At 39.8% G+C, this 15,369-nt stretch overlaps 1 protein-coding gene across 2 annotated transcripts in view; it reads right to left on the bottom strand.

Annotated features, from left to right (window-relative positions):
- The window catches only part of podxl (podocalyxin-like), a 57,861-nt gene extending 48,978 nt beyond the window's left edge, over positions 1–8,883 (bottom strand). Inside the window, exon 1 of one of the 2 annotated variants that reach the window (XM_051954234.1) lies at positions 8,379–8,883. In XM_051954234.1, the coding sequence (XP_051810194.1) occupies positions 8,379–8,421 (43 nt within the window). In that variant the 5' untranslated portion in view covers positions 8,422–8,883. The remainder of the gene's footprint in view (positions 1–8,378) is intronic. The other variant, XM_051954233.1, reaches the window with a different exon arrangement.
- Positions 8,884–15,369: the final 6,486 nt, after the last annotated feature.

Raw genomic sequence — 15,369 nt, 5'->3', positions numbered from 1 at the left:
AGTAATTAAGTAATCTAAGCAAGCATGAACTAACAAATGAATTACTTAGCTTTATTTTCATTATTTGTGTATTAAAATCACTAAACTTCTTCCAATGGACAATACCCTCCACACCCTTACTAGATTTCTTTTTTTTTTCTTCTTTTTCGTGAGGAATAGTTTGACTCTAAAGCTTAGCAAAGTAGTTTCTCTGAGAGTTAAGGCTATATGGCTTCAGTAAAGCGTCATGAGTCTATTTGAATTGTAATTTGCACTGTATAAACAAAATTTAATTAAATTGAATAGAAAAGTAGAACATTCCCTTGCTTTGCTAAAGTAGCTAACTAGCATATTTTCCTACTTTCTAAAGTAGCTAAGTAGCATGTTTTTCTATGTTCTAAATGACCCAAGTAGCATATTTTGCTACTTTCAAAAGCAACAAAATGTGCTGCTATATAAAATAATACTTAACATCTTTATAAAGTAGCTAAGTAGCATGTTTTTCTACATTTTAAAGTAACTAAGTAGTATATTTTGCTATGCTTTAAAGTAGCTAAGTAGCATGTTTTGCTACGTTTTAAAGTAGCTAAGTAGTATATTTTGCTACGTTTTAAAGTAACTAAGTAGTATATTTTGCTACGTTTTAAAGTAACTAAGTAGTATATTTTGCTACATTTTAAAGTAACTAAGTAGTAGTGAGGCAGGTAGCTGGCTAACACCAAATTAGCTGCAAAATAATGTCAGTGCATCCAGAAACACTGCACACCTGTGCTATCTAGCTAGTGTTACTTCACAAGCACATGTGACTGTAGAAGGTGCTAACATAAATGGAAAATATAAAAAATAACACAAAATATAGATAATAATGTATCAGCTGGAAACACTGATCATTGAATGTATGGATGTTCCCATCCTTTGAGGTTTCTACAGGAAATGAAACAAAATAGTTTTCTGAACAAGTAAAAGTTTTAAATTATTTTTGATAAAAGTAATTTAGGAAAATAATAATTTAAATAAAAATCAGCCTGGTTGACCCAACAGCACAAATGGAAAGTGAGATGTTTTTTAGTAGACTCTAGCTGTTGTAGATTTGGATGAACTAGTCCTATAAAAGAATCAGGAGTGTATAAACATGCATCATGACACACACACACACACACACACACACACACACACACACACACACACACACACACACACACACACACACACACACACACACACACACACACACACCTACCTAGTGGAGCGACAGCCTGTGGTGTTTTCGCTGAAAGCTGAGAAGTGAGGGGAGTTCACTGAAAGTGATGAGGTACATGAAAAGAGTGCTGAGGCAGTAAGGAGGAGAAGATGAAGAGAGGTAAGGAACGAGGGGAGGAGAAGGTCCACGACGGTACCAGCCACTGGTCTGATTAATGGACACCAGGGTGTGCAGCATGGCATGCTGGGTAGAGGGAGGGAGTGTGAGGTTACAGTGGAGGTGAAGGCGAGCGGCTCTATCAGCAGCATTGGACAGTGATGAAACACTGAGCTTCACACAGAGCAGAGGTTCCTCCCTGAAGGAAACCTGTGTCCACATGCCAGCCATGCCTGGCCTTTAGAACAAGACACACTCCCTCTGGACAGACAGACCCTCAGGTCCTCTAGGGACGTTGATTATTTCAATTCCACAGTTATTTTGTTACTGAGGTGATTGAATAGCTTGAAAACAAATATTACTGTGAATAATGTTGCTGGTGTTATGTTTTCACAAGGCGGACAAACCAACGCCGATCGCCACATAACTCCGCTGTGTTCCTTGGCAGAGTAACTAAGTTGCTGATAACTACAACTTTACAAGAAATATGTCATCTAAATTTTGTGTGAGCATCATGAAAAGATATTGTGAAGTTATGTTTTAATGTAATCGTCTCCATTGTCCTTGATGGCACAGCACTGTTGGGAAATTTAACAAGACTACGATTAGCAAATATGTGCTGATAGTGAAATGCAGTAAGTGTTTTTTTTTTTTTTTTTTTTTAAATGCCAGTGTTTTTTCCCCCTGAGGTCTTCCTGGACTGTTTCACTAGCATCCACAGTCTTCAGGTCTAGTGAATTTTGTCATTTTTCCTGAGCACACTACAAATTCTGCTGAAAGAAGTTTTCTGCTCACAGCTAAACACTGTAACTGATCAGGATTTGTTTTTCTTTCCTTTGTCAGAACATTGGCACACCTTCAGTTTTTACTTTAAATGAAGGTTACTTGTGTTTGCAAATCAGAATACCTTCAGATAATCTTCAAACTGCTGTGAATTTTTCACTGAAAAGGGGTCTGTGGCTGAAGCAGCTCTACAAAGAAACGCCTGAGCAGGATAGGCAGCTCAAGGCCGTCTGCTGCCACCACACCCTCCTTGGGAACCGGGATGTTGATGAAGTTTTTTCCCTCCTATTGTTTCTCAGTTCTCCCTCATGTGCTGGCCTGAGCAGACAGCAGACGAGTGTGCCAGGCCGGCTGCTGGTGTCCGGACAGGACTGCCTGTTATCTTGTAGGAAACGGACAAGTCGTGAACCAGAGAACGCTCTAGAGAGACACTCTGCATAGAGGTTAGGAAGTCCTGGAGGGGACTGATAAGTGATGATACTGACTTTTCTTAAACTCCAGGATCCAACTGATTTATTTCAGCAGTGACATCATCTTGAAAGCAGTCAGTTGCAGTTAATAAGTATGCTGTTGCTGTTGAAATGGTATGTTAAAACCAGCTGAAGCAAGTAAAAACAAACTAAATACAGCCATTATTATATACATTTTGAATAGGTTTAAGGGTTTACAGTTTTTTTCGATTGCTAACACGCATTGGTCGAAACTGAAGTCACATGTTCAAAACTCTTAACACGGTCTGCAAAACTGTGAATCACTTTCCATTGCTTTTACACAAAATGCATTCAGTGACCACAGTCACCAAAATTCATGAACTCTTTTCTCAGTTTCTAGTTCACCACCTGCAAAACACTAGACTTTTACAGCACATTTTTCAAATGCTAACACTTCATTCGAAACAGTTAAAACCACAATCAAAACAGAATGATGGGGGGGGGGGGGGGGGCACGGGGAATTTCTGCTGCAGCCACGCTGAAATCTATTGAAAATCATTTCAAAATATTGAAAATTAAAATAAATGAAAAGATTAGGTAATTACACACAGCTGAGTGTAGTTGTCAGCTGAAACCCAATTCAGGTGATCTGTGTTTGGTCTCATCAGAAACCATACAGTTTTTTTTCGATTGCTAACACACATTGGTCGAAACTAAAGTAAAATGTTCAAAACTCTGAACTCAGTCTGCAAAACAGCAGTCCATGTGGACCAAACTGTGAATCATTTTCCATTGCTTTCACACAAAATGCATTCAGTGACCACAGTCACCAAAATTCATGAACTCTTTTCTCAGTTTCTAGTTCACCACCTGCAAAACACTAGACTTTTTTCAGCACATTGTTCAAATGCTAACACACTTTGTTCAAAACAGTTAAAACCACAATCAAAACAGAATGATGGGAAAAACATGGGGAATTTCTGCTGCAGCCACATTGAAATCTATTGAAAATAATTTCAAAATATTGACAATAAAAATAAATAAAAATATTATGTAATTCCAAACACAGCAGAGTGTAGTTGTCAGCTGAAAATTGATGATGGTTTGCTTTTACATAGATTTCTCATTGGCCCATACAAGACAGAGAGACTCATTTGTTTTTTTGATGACCTCCATATTCAACTTATGCCAGCAGTGGAGATTGGTCAGAGGGCAAGAAATACTACATTTGTTGTTGTGTGGAACAATGTAGCATTCCACCACTCTGCTGCAGTGACTGTGTGGTTCACTGCACATCTTAGGATGTCTGTGCTGTTTTTACCTGAGACTGTCCTCGTTGAAAAAACAACCACATAGGTCGTCTGTACACGCCCTTATTACGATCGAGTGTTACGTTTTGATGTTAAGCAACCTCTAGCGGTTGAGTAAATATCGACACTCCGGTTTCTCAGCTGAAACGTCACCATGAACAAACTTTGACCTAACACTAACTCTAACCCTAACCATAACCCTAAACCCGTCTTGCAAAAGTGAGGGAAAAGCCGTGTCGCAAGGGAAAAGCCGTTTCGCAAATTAAGTCTCGTAATGCCTTCCTGTCTCCCGCAGGGGCACTAACCTAAATACGCTCTCATGGGTCGTATTCAGGGGCACGTTACATACGACCTGTGTGGTCGTATGAGTTTGAGGGCTTGTTGTTTTACCTCCATACTCACCCTTCTTGAACCCCACAGAAGAATTGTAAGCATGGAGGTGGAAAGTTTATGATCACTCTCCACACAACCAGCTTTCCTTGCTGGATGCAATGAATGCTGGGTGTGGAGATATTTCTCCTGAGGCCTGCCAGGGGTGGATCAGACACTCAAAAAGGTTCTACCCACAGTGCATCAGAGAAGATCTAAGATGTGATAAGATGTGACGTGAATGGAAACATGAGGCCAAATGCAGACATCAGGAGGTGAATGTTTCAGTAGACATGTGTTGTTGGTTTTTGAGTTTTATCTCTTGATTTCTATTCTGCTCCCTGAATTCTGAGATTCTGCTTTTTTTTTTGTTGACAGTAAACTTTTTATTTTTTGTAATGTCCCAAAGTAGCGATGCAAACACAGAGAGAAAATATGTAAATGTTGTTGAAGTAAACTGCTGCATTCCCGATTCATTCTTGCTGCAATATATTACAATAATTTAGAAAACTCAAAGTGCAAGGATCTTATTTTATAATAAAATACTGATTTATCTAAAAAGAAATCATTCAAACTTTAAAGATTACAATTTATTTCATGTAATGCTCTCTGTTGTTAGTATTTTGCAGTTTTTGCAGTAAGACTGACAGCATTTGTTTCCAAAGTGAGACTATTTGCTAGTGCTGTGGTTGAATGAGCTTATTTTGAGACATGTATGAAGTGTTTTGTTGGTGAGAAACAGTTTTGGGGACAAGATTAACTGTTTAGCTGAGATACATGATGGAAATGCAGGCTGTGTTAAGAGTTTTGAACATGTGACTTCAGTTTGGACCAATGCTTGGAGGCTATGTTTTTTTTTTTAGCCCTGCTACAAGTCTCCATGCTAATCAAGCTAACTAAGCTGTGAGCTGAAGATATACATTTACCAGACATACTGACAGATGACAATCTAAAGGCAAACCCACAGTAAGGTGCTGTCATATATTCTCTACGTCTGGAACTCTACTGGGGGAATGAATGCCATTCTTCAACGAGATATTCCCTCATTTGATGTTTTGATGATTGCTCCTCTGTTTTTTCTTACATCTTGCGCTAATAAATGAGCATCAGTCATCAAATGTGTGCTGCTGACCACAAACACAGACCATGTTTACTGATCTCTTTTCCATACATGTAAATGTAGATGCCCTTTAGTCACTGTTGCTATTGAAACAGCAGAAAGCTGAACAGTCGTTACGCCTGAAGCTCCTGCCATCCGTGCACCAACGATGAGCATTTAAGGCACTGTGACCTTTTCCTTTTGTTTTCTTGATCAATATGAAAATCAACTCAGCGTCCTCAACTCTTTTAAAAATACATGGAGCATGCAATTCATCTGTGTGGAAGCATCTGCATTTGTTGGGCTTCTCTCCTTATTTATTCAGGGTTTTCCTTTAATGTGTCAGCTGTCTGTTTATGAGATTGGTTCAGCAAATGAATGTGTATTTGTCGAAATGCCTAATGATTAGTAGGTTAAGTAAAATACTAAACCTAATAAAGCGGTTGTTACTTTGAAGACTGTGAGAAACAATTGCTTCATGTAGCCATGTGAATAAACTAATGCTGCATCCGCACTTCTGGTGTTCACTGCTGACTGTTTTTTTCCACACAATCAGCAGTCTAATAGGAAAAATAAAAAATAAAAAATCAGAACTGTCCACTTTAAAAAGATGTCAAAAAGCACAAAAAATTGCAATACACAGCGCACATGTCCACGTTCACCTGTACTTGTGATGCCAGGGCGTTGAACAAACAGGCCCAGATGCTCGTTCACACGCACTAAAACATGCCGGGCTTTTATTTTTAGAAAACAGTGCTGACCGCCCTCACACGGACTTTTGAGGCTGTGTCACTCATTTTTGTTCACACGCTCGAAAAAATAAAAGCCTCCTGTCTGCATCCACCGACTGCAGTGGTGAGAGAGCGGCAGGTGCATAATTAAAGAAAAACACTTTCGTCGCCTTTCAGCCGGGGAGGGAGGTCAGGGGTGCACTTCATTATTCAGGCTCCTTCTGTCTTTGGACCAAGCTCTTGGCGGACTGTGTGTGTGTGTGTGTGTGTGTGTGTGTGTGTGTGTGTGTGTGTGTGTGTGTGTGTGTGTGTGTGTGTGTGTGTGTGTGTGTGTGTGTGTGTGTGTGTTTGAAGGGAGGGAGGCGCATCATTGGGGAGTCCTTCACTGTGGGATGGTGGATAGAGGGGCAGATGTTTCAGCTCTGAGTCTTACTGTGCCATTAGGAATGATTAAAGCGGCTTTCTTACAGGTTTTATGCAGAAACAGTGGAAAGAAAACAGCCCAGCAGAGGCACAGAGAGAAAAAGGATGGGGAGCTGTTCAGTTCAGAGATGGGATCAATCCGTGTACAATCTGAAGAAACCAAGTGGCCAAAAGATAAAAAATAAAAGCTGTTGTCTAGTTTTGTTGCAGTGAGTGTCATCCACCGTCATGTTTTTCACTTCTTTGATTCTGCATTTGTGCACAATTTGAGTTGGAATTTCTCCTTTTGCTTCTTTAAAAGAATCAAATTTGGCCCCACATGTATGGTAATGAGGGGGACTCAATATTAAGAACACGTTTAAACAGTCTAGCACACCACCAATACTCCCTTCATGGTGAACGTCAAGTAGAATCTGACAATGACAATTCATAAAAGTTGAATTTACGAAGATATTATACAGAGTATCCCATAAAGTGGCTGGATAGTTTTATCTTTTATATGACTGTATGATGAAAAATTTGGGGTCACTTAGAAATGTCCTTATTTTTGAAAGAAAAGCAGTCTTTTCAACGAAGATAACATTAAATGAATGATAAATCCAGTGCAGACATTGTTAATGTGGTAAATGACTATTCTAGCAGGAAACGGTCAATTTTTAATGGAATATCTCCATAGGGGTACAGAGGAACATTTCCAGCAACCATCACTCCTGTGTTCTAATGCTACATTGTGTTAGCTAATGGTGCTGAAAGGCTCATTGATGATTAGAAAACCCTTGTGCAGTTATGTTAGCACATGGATAAAGTGTGAGTTTTCATGGAAAATAGGAGATTGTTTGGGTGACCCCAAACTTTTGAACAGTAGTGTATATTTTTGAAATTATGTACATGACATCAACCTACAGCAAAACCATTAACTACACCCCGTCAAAAGTTTTAGGATGCTTTCTCATTCAAATGAATGAGAAAGCATCCTAAAACTTTTGACAGGGGGTGTATATAACATGAGAAAACTGCACCATTACTCACACAAAACAACACACATGGACAAACTGAAATCATTAAAGTGGAGATCACTGAATGCATTCAATGACCAGTACTTGAAAGTTCAAGACGTGTGTTCACTGAAGTGACAAGCTATTTCTGAGGAATGAACTAGACAGCTATTCTGTCAATGATGAAATGGACAAAAATCAAAATACTGGATTTTGCATAGAAATTATTATATGATCACACTGAATACAATGCAATTGTGGCTACTGACAAGTTTTAGAGGGATTCTGCTCACTTTCACCTTTCCAGGGCTCTAAAAGTCCCTTCAATCATACAAGCTGAAAACACTCTTCGACTAAACTACACACAATTGTTGCCATTCGGGGTCACAATCAGACAACCCCCACCCTCACAACAATTAATTACTTAATTAAACCACCTAAAAGTTTAGAAAGTAGTTGAAGTTATTCAAAGTTTAAATAAAAACATTGCAACTATTGTAATTTATGTTGTTTGTCACATTTTGTGTGTGCATCACACAATATGAATCATAATTTTGACAGTCTTCATATTATTGCTCTCGATGAGTCCTCAATCACAGCATAATGATTACTTGACTTGTTATTTTCTTTAAGAGAATTTTAAAATACATCATTTTAGTTTTTAGTATTGAGATACAGGAGGCTCGTTCCACCCCTGCCTACATCAGATGTCTGCCCACCTGTTGCTGCATCACTCTGTCTTTTTAAACTAGTTTAAAGTGAAGCAGCACAAACACAGACTACCACATGTCTTCTCTTTTATTTTACATTTTAGGGAATATTCCACCACCATCCCGAACCAGCAGACACATGCAGGGTCTCCAGTCCCAGGTGTACGTATGTGAAATAAAAGCTTACTCACTGAGTGAAAGTAGCAGCCACGTGATCCTCAGAGTCGCTCTCATCCTGTTTCTGCTCGGTTCTTCTCCCAGATGGATTTATCCTTCATGCAGCGCAGAGCTCCGATCCCTCACTTTGTACCAGGAGATGTTGCTGATGACAATCCTGAGGCTGTCACGCCTTTCTCCTTGAATTTGTATCTCAGAGTAAATGATCTCACCCCGGTGTATTGTTATTTTTCTTCTTCTTTTAAAACTGCAAGCCAAGAATGCTTTTGTTAGCCTTTGCTGCCTTTTTCTCTTGGTTGCCTCTGCAGAGTTGGGGATTTGGGGGAAGAGTGTTTCTGTGGTCTCCTTGGCTGCAGCGCTGATCCTCAGTCTCTCTCTCTCTCTCTCTCTCTCTCTCTCTCTCTCTCTCTCTTTCTGTCTCTCTCTCTCTCTCCCTCTCTGGGCTGTATTGTGCTCAGTCGGTCCTCACTCTCCTGCAAAGTTGTTCAGCTGTTTGCAGACCAGGAGCGCTGCCCTGCCTCCCTTATCATGAGAACACAGGGGCAGACCCAGCCTGGTCCAATCCCACAGCCCTGGACTCACTGCTGCTCGGGACACTTTGAATAACAAAGGAAGCTCTGAGACAATGTGTTCCCCTGCTTTTGATTCATTCCTAAAATGGTCCATGACTCAAGGACGTGGGGTGAAGTCACATCAGCACTGATGTGGTTTCATCAGGGGAAAGGCCTGCTCACATTCACAGAGTGGTAACTTCACGTCCTTCCACCGCTCAGCAGTTAACTCAGCTACACTAGAATACCAGACCAGACTCTTGTAGAGACCTGTCCCTGCAGTCACAAAAACTTTAAATGTAGAACGGCTCTAAGGTTGTTTTAACAGTGGGCAGTTACAGATTTACTCCCATTATTGTAGCCACTTCACTAGCTCAGTTGACGGTCGCCTCTGATTTCTGTGAAAATTAATTGACTACTGGAAAAACCATAGACTGTATTTAAAGAGTCTATGGGAAAAACCCACAAACACTTACTGTTTTTGCTCTGAAAGTATCTCCAGAAGTCACAAAGTCTCCTCTAACCATCTGCATGAAAAAGCCTTTTATCCACCAAGTGATAACAGTTTTTAAAGAGCCACATCGTTTTCACCTTGTTAATGTGTCCTTTCTGTGTTTTTTGATGTTCATGATGTGTATTATGACCAAAATAAGCAGTCAACACCATGGCTGAACTTTTCTACCTTAAAACTGCAGTGCAGTGATGACGGTCTCAAAAACACAAATTCAGACTTCAAGGGTTTCATATATATATATATAAAAAACCAACAGAGCCACTCCTACTGACCTGCAGAGTGAAAGCTTACAATGTCAGCCATTGTGTGGTGTAGAGTGGTTTTGCAGTGTTTGCTGGTGTGCTCGAGCTGTGTATATATATATATATATATATATACACACACACACACACATATACAGTGCCTATCATAAGTATTCACCCCCTTTGATGGTTTACCCTTTTATTGCTTTCATAAATCAATCATGGTCAATAAAATTTGGCTGTCTTAACAAAAAAATTATTGGAAAAAACTCTTTAATGTCAAAGTGAAAACAGATTTCTATAAAGTAATGTCAATGAAAGAAAACTATATAAATAAAATAATTGTTTGCATAATTATGCACCCCCTTTTTAATTTAATGGTCTAATTCAATAGAGGTCCATCAAATTGTTGCCAGTAGTCTCACAATTAGTGAAATGAAGATCACCTGAGTGGTGTGGGTGTGTTTCAAGTGATTGAGTTGTAAAACACCTGTGTCTGAAGGGTCCAGAGAGTGGTTGATCAGTATTCCTGGCTACCATTACACCATGAAGACAGAAGAACACTCTAAGCAACTCAGGGGAAGGGTTATTGAGAAGTACAATTCAGGGGATGGTTACCAAAAAATTTCCAAGGCACTGAACATCCCCCGGAGTTCAGTGAAATCAATTATCAAGAAATGGAAGGAATATGGCACTTGTGTGAATCTGCCTAGATCAGGCCGCCCTCGTAAACTGAGTGACCGTGCAAATAGGAGACTAGTGAGAGAAGCCACCAAGACCCCTACAACTACTCTGAAGGAGTTACAAGCTTCAGCTGCTGAGATGGGAGAGACTGTGCATGTAGCAACTGCTGCCCGGGTTCTTCACCGGTCAAAGCTTTATGGAAGAGTGGCAATGAGAAAGCCACTGTTGAAGAAAAGTCATATTAGATCTCGACTAGAGTTTGCCAAAAAGCACGTGGAAGACTCCATGGTCAAGTGGAAGAAGATTCTTTGGTCTGATGAGATCAAAATTGAGCTTTTTGGCCATCAGACAAGACGTCATGTTTGGCGGAAACCAAACACTGCACATCACCAAAAACACACCATCCCCACTGTGAAGCATGGTGGTGGCAGCATCATGCTGTGGGGATGTTTCTCAGCAACTGGACCTGAAAGGCTTGTAAAGATAGAGGGCAGAATGAATGTTGCAAAATACACTGAAATCCTGGGGGACAATCTTTTTCAGTCTGCAAGAGAACTACGTCTTGGGAGAAGAATTATTTTCCAGCATAACAATGATCCAAAACATACTGCAAAAGCTACACAGGAATGGTTAAAAAAGAACCAGGTAAATGTTCTGGAGTGGCCGAGTCAAAGCCCAGACCTCAATCCTAAAGAGAATTTGTGGCTGGACTTGAAAAGGGCTGTTCATGCCCGATACCCACGCAACCTGACAGAGCTTGAGCAGTTTTGCAAAGAAGAATGGAGCAAAATTGCAGTGGGCAGATGTGCAAGACTGATTGAGACCGATCCACACAGACTCACTGCTGTGATTGCAGCCAAAGGTGCATCTACTAAATACTGACTTGAAGGGGGTGAATAATTATGCAAACAATTATTTTTATTTATATAATTTTCTTTCATTAACATTACTTTATAGAAATCTGTTTTCACTTTGACATTAAAGAGTTTTATCCAATACATTTTTTTGTTAAAAAAGCTAAATTTTATTGACCATGATTGATTTATGAAAGCAATAAAAGGTAACTGAAACCTTAAAACATGCCATTTAAGAAACAATTACGGAATTTTCTGTAGATGGTGTCCTCCTGTACAAATGCATTCTTGAAATCTACCTGGGGCTATCTCAAGAGTAAAGTGTACATGACTCAACCAAGAACTCTGGATGAGTTAAAACAGCAGAGAATTCAGGATGAAATTCACAGTATTCCAGCTGAGATGTTGCAGTGGTCAATGAGGAATCTTAACAGCAGATCTCAAGAATGCATTCATACAGGAGGACGCCATCCAATGGCGATTTTAGGGGGTGGCCTGGGGTGGCCGGGGCCACCCCTGAAATCTCATTGGCCACCCCTGCGGCCACCCCAGATCTGATAGGTAGTTGGTCACATGGGCGTAACGGACGCGGGGTACGCGTGGGACATGTCCCCCGCACTTCCCACATCTGTCCCCTCTGTCCCCCGCTCTTTTTGTAGCCGTTACAACCATAGATATATACAAACGCTAGATGTCTCGAGACGGAGTCGGCGTCGTCGTCACTTGGCGGCCATCTTAGGACAGGGGACTGCTCTGGCGCACTGTACTGTAGTCAATGGTAAGGTGGATGATTTCCTCACTTTAACACTCATAACTCGCTCAATTCTTGATTGATTTACAAACGGTTTAGTTTATTACAAACCTTATTAACGTGGCTATGATTCAGGCTCAATTCCGAAATCGCAGCTTTTCGTTTTGAAAAATGCGGCATAGTTGTGTGTCTTTTCTGCCTGGCTACTCACATTGAAGATGGTGTTACTCACAATCTGATTTTCAATTATTAGGTTTTCCTGAGACCAACGTTTTTTGAGAACCGAATCTTTAGGCGAAATTACATTCTTTGTGGTTGTGGTTGTATTTATTTGCTTGTTAAGAGACTTTGATTGAGACCTTAGACTTATTGTTTGTATACATCTATGCCTGGATTAGTTAGCCTGCAGTCGAAATGCATTGTGGGTAATGTAGGCACCAGGTTCATGAAAAGAAAAGACATCATCTCTTTTTGTTGTGCATTGATTTTGGTTGAGCTTTGTTTTTATCTGTGCATTAGAAAGCTGATAGTAATAAAAAAGCGCAATGCTAAATCTTAAAATTACATTTACATCCATTTATGCTGAAAAAAGCTGATATCTGTGTTCATTATTATATGAATTCAATGGTTTTAATTATTCTTATGTAAGCAGTAAAACAAGTACATCTCTGACGTTTATAACAAACCAAGCTGTTGTAAAATCGGTTGAAAATTGAGCAATCTACAGTGATTTTAAAATCCATGCTCCATTGACTTTAATGTTATGAGTGATCGAGCAGCCCTGTCCCAAGATGACCGCCATGTGGCGACGTTGCTCCCCATAGGCTGACAGCGCTCATGAGCCATCTAGTGTTTGTATATATCTATGGTTACAACAGCTAAACCCGTTATTAGCATCCAGTAACGTGTTTTCCCGAGCCGTCTTTGAATGCACCATGAGCGCATGCTAACGCAGGTGTTCCACAGGAGACGTGCTGCTGTGCTGAGCAGTGCTGAACGTGCGTCTGGAGTAATGTTTAGCAAACCAGTCAGAGCTAGCAAGAAGCAAAGAACTTTACACAGTTCTTTCCAAACAAACCGTGTAAGTTGTGTGACCTTGTTGGATGCAAACAATGTTAGACTTGTTAGCTAAATGATGACAAGTTAAACGTGGCAATATATCAATATGTTATGCTAGTTAACAATAATTTAAATGTTGTTGCCTCTGTTACATTACTGCTAATTAGTTTATTCTTGGAATAAACCCAGTCCTCTTTAATTTCTGGGCAGAAGATGTGCTCACAATTGCTCTCCATGTATTTAAGTCTTTTGGTCCCAAAAGAGGAGAGTCAGGGAGGAGAAAAAAGAATAGGCTATCTATGGTATAAAATTACAACTATTTTTACTGCTTCTCTTTCTAATTCTATCTCAGAATTTTGATTTTCATTTTTTTAATGATTATTTCCATAACAAAGAGCAGAGTCAGACAGGAGATGGACCAGAGGCGGCGGCCAGCAGTAATGTTGACCATGCAGGGTCTGCAGAGGTGAAAAAAATATATAAGTGGCTGAGAAAAAAATATGTATCTATGGGTTAAAGTGATTTTGAGGTTAAATTCTACTGCAATTTTTACTCTTCCTAATGCTATTTCAGAATTTTTCTTACCACATTTTTTATGTTTATTGCCATAACAGAAAGAGCAGAGTCAGGGAGGAGATGGATCAGAGGCCAGCAGCAGGGACAAGAATGTAGGGTCTTTACAGGTAAGGAGAGATTATAACTTCCTGAAAATAAGATATCTATTGCAGGGAGAAACCAGGCAGTACTGATCATTTCATGTTCAGTGTTTGGCACCTTTGGCTACTCGTCCAGTAGATGTTCAAGGGACATTGTTGTCAACTCAACTAGAGTTTGGCCACTAAAACTTTAGATTTTATAGTTTAAAGTTTTATACTTTATAGTTTAAAGAACTAGCCTAGTTGGTCCCCTGGTATTGTACTGTGGCTGTTAGGGATTATGTGGTTCTTTAGCCACTAAGGACGGTGCAATTAAATGTAAGAGAATGATAAATCGCTCTGAAAAATTTGTCCCCCTCACTTCTGAGATGGTGGTTACGCCCATGGTTGGTCAAGTTCGTCAACACGAGAAACAAGAGAAATTCTGTCAATCAATGATAGAAACGTCACACGTGTAGTTACTATACAAGGTGCTCGGATATTTTTTTACAATGCTGGTTTTGCCACTCAACACTTAGATGCCGGACTTCTGTTCAGCCTATGGATGCTCTAATGAGCGCTGTAAGAAAACAAGAACTCGTGGGGTTACTTTTCACATATAAGATGTATGTAAGGAATAATATATTGTTAGCAGGTTGTCATAGCTAGAGTGAAATAAACGCCAAGAAGACGGATAGAACCCCTCAGCTCCGTGTCTGGCTTCTACTACCCATGATCTAACCAGCTCTCTACATCATACTGTGTATTACACAGCTGCTTACCGGTGAAATAACTAATCTGAGACAATTTTTTGTTTAAAATTTGATGTTATGAATCTAGCATTCCTAGCAACTTACTGCAGTAATTGGTACAAGATGGCGCTTCAGTTAGTAAAGCAACAGTACAGGTGACACAGTTGATGAGCTGATGACTGATAATGTTATTCTACAGGATGAGTTGAGAGCCGTTGAATTTTGCTAATCTAATCTAATTTGTGAAGAGATGAGGACTTTAATCCAAGGAAATGGCTCTTAGAAAATTTGTACCCTATCCTGAACATATTTTACTGATTTAGAGTAGTTAAAATAACCAGATATAATTGAGGACTGTAATAATGGGAAATGGAATTTAAAAATAAACCAGAATAGACACCTTTATTCAACACTTATGAGACAGGAAATCATGGGAGAAAGAGGGGATGTCACACGCAGCAAAGTACTGGGATTTGAACTGTGGTCGGCTGCGTACATGACATTAAACTCCGCTATGCCATAGCCACCCCACACTACCTTTGTGTCCCATCAAGGCCACCCCGGTAAAAAAGTCCTGGATACGCCACTGACGCCATCTACAGGAAGTAATTTTTAAAAAATGAAACACATGCCTGTGCTCAGCTCAAGATGGATAAGATTAGATAAAACTCAATTAATTCCGAAGGAAACTCTTGAGCTTGTCACAATTTTTAGGAAACAAGAAATTATGATACCAATTTACTGACCAAATGTGTTTGAGTTTTTTGAGCAATGAAAATTATGGGGTCACTGTCAAGTAGTACATTTCATAAGCAGTTAGCAAATTCAGTTGTAAAAACCACCTGACTCTGCACCATGGTCTGCTCAGCTTTGATATGTACTCTGCTACATGTGCTGCAGACAATGCTGAAAGTATTTTAAACAATCGAGTTGGAGTCACTCTGCTGGGCAAAGTATATGATG

The sequence above is a fragment of the Acanthochromis polyacanthus genome, chromosome 1 (assembly GCF_021347895.1).
Source record: "Acanthochromis polyacanthus isolate Apoly-LR-REF ecotype Palm Island chromosome 1, KAUST_Apoly_ChrSc, whole genome shotgun sequence".
Taxonomy (NCBI): Eukaryota; Metazoa; Chordata; class Actinopteri; family Pomacentridae; genus Acanthochromis; species Acanthochromis polyacanthus.
The sequence above is the reverse complement of the archived record's forward strand: the minus strand, read 5'-3'. Positions and strand labels throughout refer to the sequence as shown.